Source organism: Equus caballus, chromosome 28, assembly GCF_041296265.1.
Source record: "Equus caballus isolate H_3958 breed thoroughbred chromosome 28, TB-T2T, whole genome shotgun sequence".
In the NCBI taxonomy this organism is placed as follows: Eukaryota; Metazoa; Chordata; class Mammalia; order Perissodactyla; family Equidae; genus Equus; species Equus caballus.
The window spans coordinates 45,668,868-45,685,007 of record NC_091711.1 but is presented as its reverse complement, the minus strand read 5'-3'; the positions used below and the strand labels follow the sequence as shown (position 1 = coordinate 45,685,007).

General features: G+C 51.1%; 1 protein-coding gene across 1 annotated transcript in view; it reads right to left on the bottom strand.

The window, feature by feature from the left end:
* SAMM50 (SAMM50 sorting and assembly machinery component) overlaps positions 1–12,811 on the bottom strand; it is a 34,608-nt gene extending 21,797 nt beyond the window's left edge. The window contains exons 1-5 of the mRNA XM_023631707.2: positions 12,610–12,811; positions 8,457–8,567; positions 6,490–6,591; positions 3,439–3,526; positions 275–381 (exon numbers count right to left, since the gene is read on the bottom strand). Of these exons, the coding sequence (XP_023487475.1) occupies positions 275–381; positions 3,439–3,526; positions 6,490–6,591; positions 8,457–8,567; positions 12,610–12,630 (429 nt within the window). The 5' untranslated portion in view covers positions 12,631–12,811. The remainder of the gene's footprint in view (positions 1–274; positions 382–3,438; positions 3,527–6,489; positions 6,592–8,456; positions 8,568–12,609) is intronic.
* Between the last annotated feature and the right edge of the window lie 3,329 nt (positions 12,812–16,140).

Sequence of the window (16,140 nt, the reverse complement as noted above, 5' to 3'; positions counted from 1 at the left end):
GAGAAGCTCAGGAAAATCAAGGCGACAGCTTTGGAGTTTAGGGGAATTTGAACAGGAAACTTAATATGAACATTCCCCAAACCATTCCTAATTAAACTCTCCAAGGCATATTATAATCAACTCTAGGAAGATGAATGAGAAACCACGGGTTAGCTTACAAAAAAAGATTAAGGTGCATGAGAGAGTTTTGAAAGCATCACCAGTTTTTAGAGTAGTCACATTTTCAAAGCTCCTAACTGAAAGCCCCCCCAGGAAGGAGATGCCAGTGTCCTACCATGCTGCCCTCATTGTTCCCAACCATGGTGTTGTAACTGCCCGTCAGTCTCCGCAGTTCGGTGACCTCAAAGGTAACGTCTAAGCCGTTGGGCAGCGCGTCATCACCTTAGCAAAGAGAAAATGGTAAACACTAAGTCAGCTACAACATGTGGTTTCATTTCAGGTCCCGCTGCTGAAAACCACAAAAGGCAATCGGCAGGCTCATTTTATTTCACTCTCTCCTTTGCGAAGCGCACCATCTCTTTGAAAGTTTAAGAACACTCCCACACAAAATCACAATCACCTCTACAGCAGAACAGCCGCGGCTAGTTCCTGCGGCAGAAGACACCAAAACACAGATGCTGCGGCCAGGAGACGACCAGAGGTAACATCACCCAGTTAGGCACATGCCGCGTGCTCGAGGCACTTGCTCTCCCACCAGGCAGGCAGGTCCTCGAAGATATTTGGGGCCTCAATTCAACTGACATTAAAACCTAGAATTCACGTGACAAGACAGATTCTAGGAATCCTGAAAGAGAAGCCACAAACGCGATACCAACGTAAGAGGTGATGGCTCTTGTCCCTCCTCGAGCTGGGGTGTGACGCCCGCGGGCTGACTGGTGTCTGAATCCAGCGCGGCTGCCCAACGGCCCCCAATGGCCATGGGGTGCAGGGCAGCAGGGCCGAGTTCCAGAGGGGTCTGCGGGCCTTTCCCAGAGAGGCGGGGGCTGATCCTGCACCCCTGGCTGGACATCGGCCGCATCAGGGAGCCACCAAACTTGTCAATGCCCAGGCCCTGGCTCTGGAACCCTCCTATTCAGTCCAGGGGAAGCCTTGGCGCCATATATATATTTTTTCAATTAAAGGATTTTACTGTTTAGGGCAGTTTTAAGTTTATAGCAAAACTGAGCAGAAAGTACAGAGTTCCCATCCACCCCCTCCTACCCCTCACACACATCTCCCCTGATGCCGACAGCCTGCATTAGTGAGGTACCTTCATCAAAACTGAGGACCAAGAGTGAGATGTTACTATTAACTCAAGTGCGGTGCGCACTGGGGTTCACTCTTGGTGTGGTACATTCCAGAGGGTCTGACAGATGGATAGTGTTGAGTACCTACCACTGCAGAATCGGGGAGTTTCACTGCCCTAAACCATCCTTTTTATGGTCATTCCAACGTGCACACTGGGTGGAGAACCACAGACAGAGGTGGAGTGGGTGACCACGTCCACATCACATTTACAACAGAGGCGGGGAGTGCTATAACTAAATGCCATCAACACTCGCCACCAAGAAAAACACTCCCGAGTAGTGCTGTCACTCAGTTGTGACCTGGGGCAAGCTACTCAACCCTCTCTGAGCCTTGGTTTCCTTAGCTGAAAAACATTTTTTCTGAAATATTCATCCTTCCGCCAGGTTTTTGTGAGGCTTCACCCGGATCACATACACAAGCCCTCGCGGCAGAGCTCAGCACCGGGACGGCTGTTTATCCCCATCCCTCGAGGGGGCAGGGACAGCTGGTCCTCCCAGCGACTCGTCTCCCTCTGACCAGTCCCATGAGTGTCAAAATCTAGCTGCATCACAATCACCCGGAGGGCCCATTCTGCCCACATGGCCGCCCCACCCGAAGCTCCTGCAGCAGCCGCATGCTCTGCGTGTGCAGCTCCGGCAGGTTCCCAGGTGAGAGCAGCGCTGCTGCTCTGGGGCCACCCTGAGCACCACGGTTCAATCACAAGCAAATCCTCAGGTCTCAGCCGGCCACCTAGACTTTGCTTCTCAGCCTCCCGTGCAGCTAGGTGTGGCCACGTGAGTAAGTCCTGGCCAATGGGATGAGAGGGGAGTGCTGTGAACACCTGGGACAGGTGCTTCAAGGGAGGGGTGTGCCCCTCCACCCTCCTTCCTCCTTCGTGATGCTGGAATGGTGCTCAGCCATCACAGGGACCAGCGGACCCGAGGGATGATGAAGTGACAAGATCCCATGGGAAAACCACACCACCCAGTGGCCTCAAGGAGCAGAGCTACGATACCAGCCCATCAGTCTCCCAACTGTCGTGGAAAGAAAAAGAGACTTCTCTCTTGCCTAAACCAGTGCTATTTAGGGTCCCTGTAAGTCATGGATGAATCTATATTCCAAATAATCAAAATACTTTTCATTTATATAGCATTTTATATTTTTTCAAGCATTTTCAAAGAGCTTCATTTATATTTTCTCAAAATTATCCTCCATTCAACCTTGGAAGAGTTCACATTTTCACTTCAAGTATTTCTTTTTCAATGGACGTCTACCGAATTCAGAATTCCGTCCACCACCACACATGAAGGCCTTCACGACCTGGTCTCTTGACTGCTCTTCTGCCTTACCTTTCCTCCCTCTCATTCCCCGACCGCTGCATTTTGGCTACGGAACCCGTGGTCCACGCAACGCCCTCCTCTCTCTGGCCACGGGCCCGTGAAACACTATCGTTCTCCCGGGACAGTTTCCGTCCTTCCCTCACCACCAGCCCCACTTCCCAAACTAACTCATCTCCATTTTTTAGGTCTCGGCTTACACATCACCCCTTCCAGGAAACCTTCTCTGATTGCTCTTTTTCTCTGCCCCTAAAAGAGGCCGAGTCTCCTCCCGGAGCTCCCTCTTACAGCAGGACACAGCAGCTGAATTGTCATCACCTGTTCATCTGTCCCCCGACCCTGCTCCACCTGACCAGAAGCTCCTTCAGAAGACCATGGCTTGCTGGCTGCTGTGTCTCCCTGGCACCCAGCACAGGGCCCGACCTGCCCCAGTAGCAGGGACTCACCAATAAAAGAATAAACGTTGACTACGTTGAGAGACTTGCCCAATATCACACAGCAAATGACCTAAAACTGACATCTGACTCCTAGCGCCCTCCTCTTTGTAAAGCACACATTGGGACGGAGCCTGCCAAGAGTCCATCTGGACATCTGCAGGGCTGGGCTATCCCTCCTTCCGCCTTTCACAGAACCCCGGTACTGTCCAGGGGCTCAGAGGACAATACCTTCAAAGTTCACCCGTTCTCCCTCGGCCTGATATAAAAGTCCAGCTACTTCCCCGAGACTGCTAACTACCAAGACCCACACGTGTGATGAACCTCCAGGTGCTGTCTACGTCTGGCCACAGACATAGATCCTCGAGGACGGATGGAAAGGGACATGGAGAGATGTGTACCTTGACACGTATCAATCAAAACATCCACTTGTCTAAATATTCCTAGACGAAGCAATTTTTCACGGGCTTCGTGAGATTTCCGCATTACCTACAAGAGAGAAAAAAATAGAGAATGTATCCCTCTAAGACAGAGAAACATAAATGGTGGCTATGTGACCAGGCTGGAGGTTTACCATTTGGTGCTAAGCCACCGAGAGCACCCCTAAGACCACTCGTGAAAGAACGGACAAAGCACTTTAGGGGGCAGCAAAAAAATCCTATTCAGGAGGCAAACCCAAGCTTCGGGCAGACAGCAGAGTGCCTAACACAACCCCTTTCCTGTGACACGGAAATAAATTAAATGCACACAGCCCGGCAGGTCTTCCCGGAAGGGATCGCCATCGATTGCTGACGGTGGTTGGGTTTGGCGGAAGGCAGGCTTCTGCGTGCGAGCCTTCTGAGCCGTGCCGGAACTCTAACCATTTTCTAACCGCTGTGCCATGTTTTCTCGTCGGCGCAGACGGCAGTTCTTCCCGACGCCCGGCGTCCTCCCGGAGGGACAGCAGAGCGGGGGCAGGGCAGCCACGGTGCTCAGGAAGCAGGGCAGGGAGGACCATGCACAGGAGGCTGAGCTAGAGCCCGTCCTACAGGTGCACGGGGGCACTGGAGAGCTGCGGGCAGGGGAGAGGCAGGACGAGGTCCTTATAAGACACAGCTGACCGAGTGGGCGAACGCGGAGAGAGGAGAAATCCGAGACGGAGGGAAGCAGGAGGAGAGCCTCCCAGCTGGGAGGGAGCCGTGAGCGAGGCTGGGCCGGCACAGGCCACGACCTCACAGGGGAGGGCAGACTCCAGACGTCCCACAGGCAGAAGCCCAAGGACAGTCACTGATTGGATGGAGGACACGAGGAGAGAGGAGGCTGCACAAACTTTCAGCTCTGGGCTGGGTGCTCCTTGGTGCCATAAGAGGTCAGGGACAGAGGCCAAAGGACAGGCTGGGGGAGGGGAGGAAAGACGCCAGTTCAGTTTTCAGCAGCCTAGGGCTGGAGATGCCTGTGGCAATTCCAGGAGGAAACGCCAAGCCGGCGGCCACACGCTCGGGCTGAAGCACACGAGAGGAACTGGCTGGAGACCGAGGTGGGAAGCTCTAACACACGGAGGCAGCTGACCCAGGGCTGTGGGTGAGGACACCCAGGACACTGATCCTCATTTATGGATGGTCGCAGGGAAAGAAGCCAACAATGGGGGCTCAAATGAATGTGATGAGAGGTGGGAAGCAGCCCAGGAGAGGGTGGGATTCATGGAAACCAAGGGGTGGGAAAATGGCAACAAAGAGGGAGGATATAAACAAACTCAAAAGACAACAAAGCAAGAAAAATATATTTGACACGAATCACAAAGTGATTTTTTTTTGGTGAGGAAGATTGGCCCTGAGCTAATATCCGTTACCAATCTTCCTCTTTTTGTTTGAGGAAGGTTGTCGCTGGGCTAACATCTGTGTCCATCTTCCTTTATTTTGTTTGTGGAATGCTGCCACAGCATGGCTTGATGAGCGCTGTGTAGGTCCATGCCCAGGATCTGAATTGGCAAACCCAAGGCCAGTGAAGCAGAGCACGAGAACTTAACCACTCTGCCACTGGGCCATCCCCACAAAGTTATCATTTTTTAACCCTCAGGGAGCTCTTATAAGTTAGCAAAAGCCTAACAATCCAATGGAAAACAGGGGACCCAACAGGTAATTCATAAAAGAGAGATACGAATGGCCAATAAACGTGTAGAAGGTGCTCAATCTCATTCATAATGAAAAAGTGCAAATTAAACCAATGAGCTAGTATTTTTCACCCAGCAAGTTGGCAAGAATTTTAAATGTGTGACAGCGCCCAGTGTTAAGAAAGAGGCCCTCGCATCCATGCGGGCAGGAGTGTGAACTGGTGCCTCTTTGCAGAGCAATATGCAACCCCGTGAAAATGACAGCACACATACCCCCGACCTAGCATCCCACCACAGGGACTTACCCCACAGACACACGGTTGCTCACATACAAGGATGATTGCCGCAGCACCGCCCCTAAGAGCTACACACTCAATTGATTTAAACGTCCTCCAACAGGGAACTATTTACAAGGAGCGATTGAAGTCCACACAATGAGCTACCACGCAGACTGTGCTGACGCGCAAGGACCTCCAGGCCAATATCAAAAACGAAAGATGCAAACAAACATGGAGAACGGGAGATTGTTTAAGGGCTCTATGTGTTTATCCACGTGTACAACATACCCGAAGGACACACAAGAAGTCCTCAGCACGGCCACCTCTGGAGAGCGGGCCCGGGCTTGGCAGGGGACGGAAACATCTGCGGTTCATTTCAATACCCTCTGTGCCATCTGATTGTTTTACACTTTTTTTTAAAACTGTGCTTATGTAGTACTTCAATTTTTTTTTTTAATGCCAATATTTTAAAAGTGGGAGAGGCCAAACACTGTTGAAAAGTTAGGTAAAATAGGGACTGAAAGGAGCCAGCCGGACCCGGCCATGAGGAAGCTCCTGGTGACTCTGCCGAGGCATGTCCACGTGGCTCCAAGGACAGAAGGAAGCGCAGAGGAGAGGAGGGAGATGCTGCAATCCAGGAGACAGCCTGGTCAGTAAGTGGAGCAAGGCCCAAGGAGACAGCGGGAGTGGGGGACAATCGAGGACCCGGCCCACGAGGTGGGTAGGCCCCGCGGAGAGAGCGCACTAGAGCACTAAGCAGGGTGCCAGGGGAGGAGGCAGCACGCAACACGCTCCGCTCCTAGGACACTGCTGGGATGGCTGCAAAGAACACAGGCATGGACCAGCCTCAGAAAACGGACAGACACCGTCTTCTCCGGGACAAGGGGGAATGCAAACACATGTACGTGTGTGGGAGGCACCCGGGAACTGAAGGGGTTCAGCCTGGGGTGCCAATGCCCCCTTCGGGCTAGGAGGCCAGGTCATTGGTGGAGAGGCTGGGCAGGGGGCTCAGTGGTTTGAGGAGATGGGAGATTCACGGGGTCTTCAGAAGGGAAGGGACAAGACTACAAGCAGAGAATACTTGCCTCAATAAGGTTTTTAGCCTTAAAAACATCTCCAATTTCACACATGATGATATCATCTTTAGTCCTTCCAAGTCCATCAAAATGAACGTGCTGAACCACCACCTAAATGTGACAAGGGGACACTGATGAATAAGTATGATACAGGGCAAGAGATTGGGCATCAAGGCCAAAGACAAATGTCTGAAGTTAATTTCCAGGATTTTTTTTTCAAGTTTAATGATCCACACTTCTTAATTCCAGACTTCATTCTATTTATTTTTCATGCCTTTTCAAAAAACTGGTTTCTTGAACTTACCCTTCGCTGGGTCTGTACTTTCTGTGAATGAGATCTACAAGGTCTCTGCAGACAGACGACCGAGGACCATGTCAGTCCTAGATGCAGGCAGGCCTCAGAGATCCCATGTATGTCCTCCCAACATGCTCCCCAAGCACTGGCCCCCGGATGATGCTGTGACCCCCAATCTAACAGCTGCGCATCTTGCTAGAGATCTTGCGTGGATTTCAACACAGCATGACAAACGCCGTCTCAGAGCCTCTCCCCTCTCTCTGTAGACACTTATTTAACTAAATCTCTCAATAAAACCACACTGATTGCCTATGAGCCAGGTATTGTTCTGAACACTGAGGATACAGCAGTGAACAAAACACAAAACTTCCTGCCTTGATGGAGCTTATATTCTAAAGGGGGAGAAACTGGCAAAGAGCGTAGTGGAGCAGATGGTAACGAGAAACAGAGAGAAATACAGCAGGGCTCCCAGGGAGCACGGGGGAAAGGCGTCACTCACAGGTGATGGAACACCGCCCTGGGAAGGTCTTAAAGAATTAATCAGAGGGGCTGGCCCCGTGGCCGAGTGGTTTAGTCCGCGCGCTCCGCTGCCGGCGGCCCAGTGTTTCGTTGGTTCGAATCCTGGGTACGGACAGGGCACTGCTCATCAAACCACGCTGAGGCAGCGTCCCACATGCCCCAACTAGAAGAACCCACAACGAAGAATACACAACTATGTACGGGGGGGCTTTGGGGAGAAAAAGGAAAAAATAAAATTTAAAAAAAAAAAAAAAAAAAGAATTAATCAGAATGTGCTGCATTTAATTTCACAGGCAACGAAGTTCACGAACAGTTTCACTCAAGACCCAAGGTCTTTTTCTGGGAGTAGGGAACACAGTATAAACTTAAGCATCATTTGAGTTTGTCCCTGAAATACTTTTGGTTTTTTTAATCACATAAATACAAAAGTGTGTTTGTTTAAACTTCTCATATAAATTAATCACCAAGGAAAAACTACTTCTCTAAAACCAGAAACCATTTTTCTAAAAGTCACCAGTCTTTCTAAAATGTAGTTAGACACACTCTTCTTTGCTGACAGGTCATTTTACTTTTTCTTTTTCAGGAAGATTAGCCTTGAGCTAACATCTACTGCCAATCCTTCTCTTTTTGTTGAGGAAGACTGGGCCTGAGCTAACATCCCTGCCCATCTTCCCCTACTTTATATGTGGGACGCCTGTCACAGGATGGCTTGACAAGTGGTGTGTAGGTCCGCAACCAGGATCTGAACCAGCGATACCCTGGCCGCCGAAGCAAAATGTGTGAACTTAACCGCTGCGCCACTGGCCTGGCCCTACTTTTTTTTTTTTTCGCAGGGGAAGATTTGCCCTAAGCTAACATCTGTTGCCAATCTTCCTCCTTTCCCCCACCAAAGCCCCAGCACGTAGTTGTGTATATAGTTCTAAGTTCTTCTGGTTCCTCTACGTGAGCTGCCACCATGACACGGCTACTGATAGACCAGTGGTGTGGTTCCACACCTAGGAACCAAACCTGAGCTGCCAAAGCAGAGTGCGCCAAAGTTTAACCGCTAGGCCACTGGGGCTGGGTCATCACTTTACGTTTGTACATTTACATTTCCCTAGTGTTCACGGAAGTGAATGTATCTAGTAGCAACTACTATCAAACCCTTCAGCAGAATACTCACATCTTTGTTTTCCAGAATTTCCTGTTTAGCTTCAGGTTCAACTTCAACAAATTCAGCTTCTTCCCCTAACGCTCCAAAGTCAGGTCCACTAGCTGGAAGAGGCTCCAAGCTCTGAAAGGGAGGGAAGAAACACAGACAAATGAACTTACACAAAAACCCGAAATCTTTTAGTTTTGTCTTTAGACAAAACTCCAGATAACTCAGTACCGTGGCTCCTCTGGTGAGTGGAGGCAGGGGGCGGGTGGGGAGCACAAAGGCAGACACGAGCTACTGCTGACGTACAAGTCTTATATTGGCAGTGAGCGCCTCGGTGTCCAGTGTATTATTAACAAATAAAACAAAAATGTAAATGAACTAAAAGGGTCAGGCATGAACCTGACTGTGCCATGAACCGAGGACTATATACAGCTCGTCTAGTTCTGTACGCCTGAGCCCCATCTGATGACAAAAATAGCTAAAAAGTAAGATGCCACAAAGACATTTATCAGAGAAAAGAAAAACGTTTGCTTTCCTGTTGTTATGGGAAGTATCTTAACTTTTTGAATCAAAGTTGGCTATGCTCTAGGATGACTACATCTACAAGCCAAATTACGAAAACATACTTTTCTGGACCCTGATAGGTTTGTTTCAGTTTATAAAGTCTCATTCACACACTAAGGGGAACTGCACATGCTCATAAAATGGGCCACAAGGTGCTCACTTTCTTCAATTTGAACTGACATAATCTCAGAAGCATTAAACCTCTTCTGAATAAGGGTCTGCAGGCTGTACCTGGGTTAGTACTCCCAGGGAGACACAATAATATTCCACTATGTATGAGAATTTACATGTAATATATTACATACATGCTTGCCTCACCACAGGGATTCCCTGACACTCCTGGAAACAGATTCAGAAGGTCATGTGACACAAGGTGACCGTACAAATAGGCAAGTTTGGGGAAAACTGTGCTGACCAGTATCTCCCTCCTCCTTACTCCATCAACTCTCTACAAATAAGCGCTTTAAAGTGCAGAGACTTCGTGTCTGGCGCCTGCAGTGCGTGCAGTGGTGGGGGCTGCATGTCTGGCGCCTGCAGTGCGTGCAGCAGTGGGGGCTTCGTGTCTGGCGTCTGCAGTGCCTGCAGCACTGGGGACTTCGTGTTTGATGTCTGCAGTGTGTGAAACAGCGGGGTCTCTGAGCCACCGTCACCTCTTCCCTGGGACACTCAGCCTCTTGGCAGAACAGCCGCCAAAATGTCACTGCTCTCTGGAAAGGTAATGACCCAAAGGTATCACATCTCTTCCCCACCCCTGACCTAAAAGGTCCTCCACACGTGCCTACAGGGATAGACGCACACTGGACTCCTTAGCAGGGCACACAAGGAGCTCCAAAGGCGTGCATCTGTCACTCGGCGCCAGCCCTCACCACTCCCCGCCCTCACACTCATGTTTGTGCACAGCTTCTCTCTGCCCGGAATAACGTCCCCCTAAGTAGCTCAAGGACCCACCTAACTGTCGTCTCCTCTGTGGGCCACCCCCGGCTTCTGCAGGCAGAATCAGACCCTCTTTACAGGGACACCTCTTGACGCCAGAAGTTTATGACCCTTGTAGGTTCTCCTTCTTTTGCTTAGTTTTATCCGCCGCAGCACAGCAGAAGTACTCAAGTTATTTGTGGAATGGGTGAGTGAATGATTTTTTTCTTTTGTTCTTTCATTTAACAAATGTTTACTGAGTGCCTACTGTGCGCCCAGCACTGGGCTAAGAGCTGGGAACACAGCACTGACCCAGAAGGACCAAGTCCTTGCCTCACAGTGGTTTTAATGGAATATTTACATAAGTAAAAAAGGGAAGAGAATGCTGAGCAAAGAATATATCACTTATTTCATATCACTATCCTTTCTTTTTTGTTGTGTAATATTTTAAAAACTGAATCATTACTATAGCTCTCAAAAATATTAACACATTAAAATAGGAAACTTTTAACCTGCACCATTTCATGAATATGCTTTCTGTATTTACATTTACACAGTGCAAAAAGTATTTTACATTTGTGTCAACTGTGTATGCAGAATATATACTATGGTTAGGAATATATGCACATGTCCATTCTATTTAATCTGAATGCTTAGCAAATACGGTTTGTCCGGGCACAAAGTGCATATTCCATTATGCTAAAAGAATTACATTATGGTTCCTAAAATTCCAAAGCATGAAACAAGGTTCGCCAAAGACCTGCCAGACCCATTTGTATTCCCTAATCTGAAATTCAGACTTGAAGTTTAAGAGATAATGTCTTTACCATTTCACAGTTACGTCAAAGTTTGATGTCCTAAATTAACTGTTTTACTAATAGAGACGCGTCCACTCACCCATATGAAGAGCCTATCACATGACCGGCACCTACAAGACCCTCACCCTCATAGTTTACATTCCAGCGGCTGGAAGAGCAGGCAGGGGATAAGCATTTACTGAAATAAATTTAAATAAATATTTGGATCTAGCCTCTAACCATTAAGCAGATGAGTCAGTCAAAAAATTGTATGGAACACCATGTGCCAAGTACTGTTCAAGGCAGTGCTAACTGAAGGGATAGAACGTGAAATAAATTTACTGGGTTATTAACAGCATCTTTAAAGTGATATAGACTGGAATCAAATAGAAAACAGAAGAAACCATGACAGATACTAATGGTAAGTACTGTTTCACAAACCTGTTGTTTCACTAATGCATGAGGGTACTAGGTAGCAAACATAAAATGTCTTCTGTGACTCTTGACCCAAAAATTCAAATAAAACTTGCTAGTGGAATGTAAAGGTCAAACTAAACACCTGAAAACATTTTTTGTCAATTTATTAATCAAAGGAGTAGCAATTTTAGTATCAAAGGAACTCAACAAAAGCAGACTCCTCCCCCCACCCCTACCCCGATCCCTCGCACCTACTAGGGTGCCAGGCACATAGCAGCCCACTGGCGATATTACTGGAATGAATGAATGAACGCTCCCTTTGCTCAAGATGCTACAAGGGACGCAAGCCAGATGGGATGCAGTCCCTATTGTAACATCCAGGCACGTGGAATCTAAAAGGATAAGACACAAATGCAAACAGAGCTAACAGGGCATCAGAGAAAAAATGTCAAGGAAGTCGGGAGCACATCCAGAAGAGGGGAGATAGGAGGAGGTTTATGCAGGAAGTGACCTGAACTGAGTTCTACAAGACGGCACTACTTGGATACCCACTGACGGGTGTGAGCGATGGGAGGGGAGCTGCGCGCCACAGTACAGTCCGAAGTGTGTCCGAACTGCAACCTGGTTTCATCTGATTGAAAGATCTGTGGAGGGGAGTTAATCCAATTCCGGATGCCAGACTGAGAAGTCCGTGCTCAGTTATTTCGGGAGCTAATGGGAAACCACTGAGAACTTAGGAGCGGGGCAAGCGAAACGATCCACGTTGCGGTAGAAAGGCCGCGTTGCGGGCTGGGACTCAGGAGATCTGAGTTTTGGAACATTCTGAGGCCACGACGGTGTGACCTCGCACAAACATTCATTCTCTGGCCCTCAGTTAGGATTACGATAAAGGACAGCAGGTTGGCAGCGGTCAGTCCGCGCCCGGCACCCCAGTGAGCACTTGACAGGCACTGTGTCCTTTAACTCTCGCGTCGGCCTGGTGAGGAGGCACGATGACTGCCTCCACTTTAAGGAGGAACTAGAGCGTAACTAAAGCACAGAGAGGACTCGTCTTTGCTCGGCAAACAGGAGCGAAGAGGACCCTTAGATGGGTCGGGGGTGGAAGACTCGGAAGGATGCCTGAGCCCTGGGGTCGGTCACGGTTCCCGCGGCGGCTGGGCGGGAGGGACCGGGGAAGGAGACCGGTAAGGAGAGGGGACGCCCGAGGGCTGAGGATGGAGACGTCAAGTCACGGAGAGAAACACTCATTCTCTCTCCAGGACGTCACTAAGGTCGCAGGTCTTTTCTCGCTGAGCGACCTTTGGGCAAGTCACGTCCCTCCTCTCGGATCGGCTTCCCGCTTGGGGGTCTGCGGGCCCCCACCCCCGGCCGGGCTCCGCGCGCGCAGCCCTTGGCGCCCCTCACCAGGGAAGCCCGGGCGCAGCCGCGACATCTCCCGCGGAGCCCGCGCAGAGGTCACGCAGCCCGCGCGTCGCTGCGCCTCTTACCCGAGCGTGCACGGTCCCCATGATTCCCTCTCCGGCCGCCGCCTCGCAGAGCTGCCCGGGCCCGACCAACGCTCGGCTGGGGAGGGCAGAGGGCGGGTCCGCAGTGGCGGAGCTGCCGGTCAGCGAAACACCCAGAAGCCCCCGGACGCAGCGCCCTGGGGGCGGCCATGATGCCCCGCCTTAGCCCCGCCCCCTGGCTTACGGCGACGTCGCTCATTGGTCCTTAAGAATCTGTGACCCGGATGTTCACACGAACGCCCGGAAGCCCAGCGGTCTGGAGATGGCGCAAGCGCAAAGCGTCCAATGACGCCCGCGAAGCCCCTGGCACGTGGAATGCGGGTCTGCGTGATGGTAGCCCGGGAGCCGGCCCCGGGAGTTGCCCGTGGGTGAGACCAGACCAGCTGGTAACCCTCCTGGCATCCCTGCGCGGTGGTGCCGTGCTTGTCCCGTGCTCCGGCGAAGCACCCGGGCTCGCCACCCCCGGCGGGCAGCAGTGGCCTCGCGCAGCATCTGGAGCTGCGCAAACCCGGGTGGGCGCCTGCTCCACGTCTGCTGGCGGCACGGGCCCTTTCAAGTCCCTGAAAGGCCCTGAGGCTCAGTCTCCTCGTTGCAAAATGAAGGTGATGGTCGTATCTCCTTCCCAGGGTTGGATTAAAAGGGCTCGTGCGTGAGAGACGGAATGTAAAAACGCCTGGCACAGGAAGGGCACTCAGCGAACAGGGGCTAAAGGACCAGTATCCATTCAGCTGCGGCCATTAATATTAGTGAGAGGCATCCAGAGGTCCGGATGGGGGCCATTCACGGCAGAGAAAGTTTTGGTGGGGAAACAACTCCCCCTCAGAAAAAACAATGTATGATAATATGTAATAAATGATAGTTACATTGTGATAAATGCAATGAGAGAAACAAGAGGCAGAAAATGAAAGAGGGCTTGTCAGTATTACGTCGACTAATGTTTCCAGCCCCTGCTGATGACAGAGTATCATTTCGCTTGCTTTTCTCCTCCCCTCTTATCCCCGCCCAGAGATCTCAACAGCCTTTTCTATTTAAATAGCGGTATTCAAAGTCCACATTTCCCTTCTTTCCTGGAAACAGGCAGAAGTCAGCACCTGCCAGGGCCCTGTCCTTCCCGCACTGCACCCCTTGCAGGTGGATCTATCCACCCATCTCCTGGAGACCCGGAACCTACTCCTGGCCACCAAAGTGAGGCTTTTGGGATCTCGCTGACACCTAGCTCAGACCCAAAAGGCTATTTTAGGTGTGAAAACTTTCACGGAGATTTCCAAAGATAATTCAGGAGACTGAGCAAATTTTAAGCCCAAATCACAGAAGCTGGATATTATTTGAAATTCATTCTGCCAGTTCCCTGAGCCTCGGTTTCCTCATCTGTAAAATGGGGATGATAGCAGTTCCTAAGCCATAACGATGTCCTGAGGCTTTAATGAGACAAAGCCTGGGGCCTGGCACACTGTCAACACTGAATAAACTGGATGATCCTCCTGCGTCTTCTCTCTCATTATCGAGGATGCCTCTCCTCAAAGATAGCTGTAAGGTTGACCTGCAGATTGCAACAAGAGTCCTGAGCCAAATATTTGAGAGGCTATTGTGTCTAAGGCACTGGGCCAGGGTGACAGAGGATACATCAGGAAGAGAGTCACAGCTTTACCCTCAAACACCATTCTGACAGTCATAATGTACATTAACATATTAAAGGCTCTGAGAAGTCCTGCAGTATGTAGACTTGTTTCACTTTCTTTTTAAAAAAATTTTTAGTTTTCCTTTTTCTCCCCAAAGCCCCCCGGTACATAGTCGTATTTTTTTAGTTGTGGGTCCGTCTAGTGTGGCACGTGGGACGCCGCCTCAACATGGCCTGATGACCGGTGCCACGTCCGTGCCCAGGATCCGAACTGGCGAAACCCTGGGCCGCCAAAGCAGAGCGTGCAAACTTAACCACTGGGCCACGGGGCCAGCCTCATTTTTCACTTTCTTTAACCCAGTATTTCCTAAATTTACTGGGTCAGAGACTTTTTGGTTTGGGGTTTTTGAGGCTTTCTGTGGCCTTCAGTGGTGCTGTTCACCAGCATTTCTGGTGCTCCTCTTTTGGGCAAAAGGTAGAATTGCATTTCCCAGCCCCCATTCTTATGACTCGCTTTGGTCAACAAGTTGTGAGCAGAAGTGATAGGTGTCGCTTCTGGATGAAAACCTTCAAGCGTTTATTTCTCCCCTCCTCCCTCCTCCCTCCTCCCCCAACAGCCATCAGTGCCCCTCCACATGGTGGGACAGCTTCAGGCTGGGCCAACCACGTCTGATGGGCATGTAGCGTGAGTGAGAAATAAGCCTTTTGGGAGTCTTTGTTAAACTCAGCATAACCCGACCAGTCCTAACTGACCAAATCATCTGCAAGATGCCAGCCTTCTAGGAAACTTGGTTTACGAAGTGGTGGTCTGGTCCCATCACAAGTGGCAAGGCCGTTTAGTGACTCCCCTGGTTCCCCTAATAAAATCAAACCCCAGTGTCGGAGGTCACAAGGAAGGGATGCTGGGTCTTCCCATGGATGCCCACAGAGGTCACCCACCCCTTGGTTTGGGACACCCTGTGGCATGTGCTCCCAGGGGCCACCACCTGTGTTTCTTTGTCCCTTTCCTCCTCACCTGTCTCCCAGCACCCGAGGAGTGAAGGTGAGCCGGCGAGAGGAAAGAGCACAGTGAGGGCATTCCACGAGGTGGCGGCCCAGGGCGTGCACAGGGGACTGGAGGACGAGGCTCTGAGCCTCCGGTGGGACTGCGCACTGGACGTGTGGGAGAGGAGGCTGTGGCCTGGGGAGGCAGCTTCTGGGGGCTGAGGCTGTGGGAGCACCTGGACGAGGTCTGGGCCTAAGGACTGCCCCAGGCAGGGTACCGGCGGTGCCCCACCCACTGGGACATTGTTGCAGCAGCCAGGGCAAGGGCGGCTGGCTGGGAACAAGAGGCTGGATTCCAGAGACCTTAAGTGGATGGAGGTGGTGTGGCAGGATTGGGACCAGCTGGCAGAGGGGAGAAGGAGAGGCTCAGGGAGTCCCTGGTTCCTGGCTCCGGTGACTTGGGAGCTGACAGGTACAGGGCAGCTGATCAGAGAGCTGAGGAGCCCTGCACTGGATGGGTTACGCTGGGGTGCTGCTGACAGACGGCCAGGTGGAGCTGGCGCGGGGGTGGGGGAGAGGGTTGGTGAGCAGGTGGGCCCGACCCTCACCTGTGCCAGAGACTAGGGGGCCCTCCTTGGAGTGAGCTCTCCCCAGGAGCAGCTGTGAACTCTCAGGAGAGCAGGCACGTGTGGGCCTTGGGGAGAGCCTGGCCGTCAGGATGGAGGAGGGTCTGGGGTCCCAGAAGGAGAGGGATTCTCAGAGGGTCTGGCCCAGTGTTCAGGACAGAGCATGCGGGGGCCCCGGTCTGGCAGGGCTGGGAACCTTGAAGAAGGGGGTATTTGAAGGGAGTTAGGTGGTGAGGGAAGAGAAGCAACCCTGCAGCCCCTGGAAAAGAGGTAGAGACAAGGAAA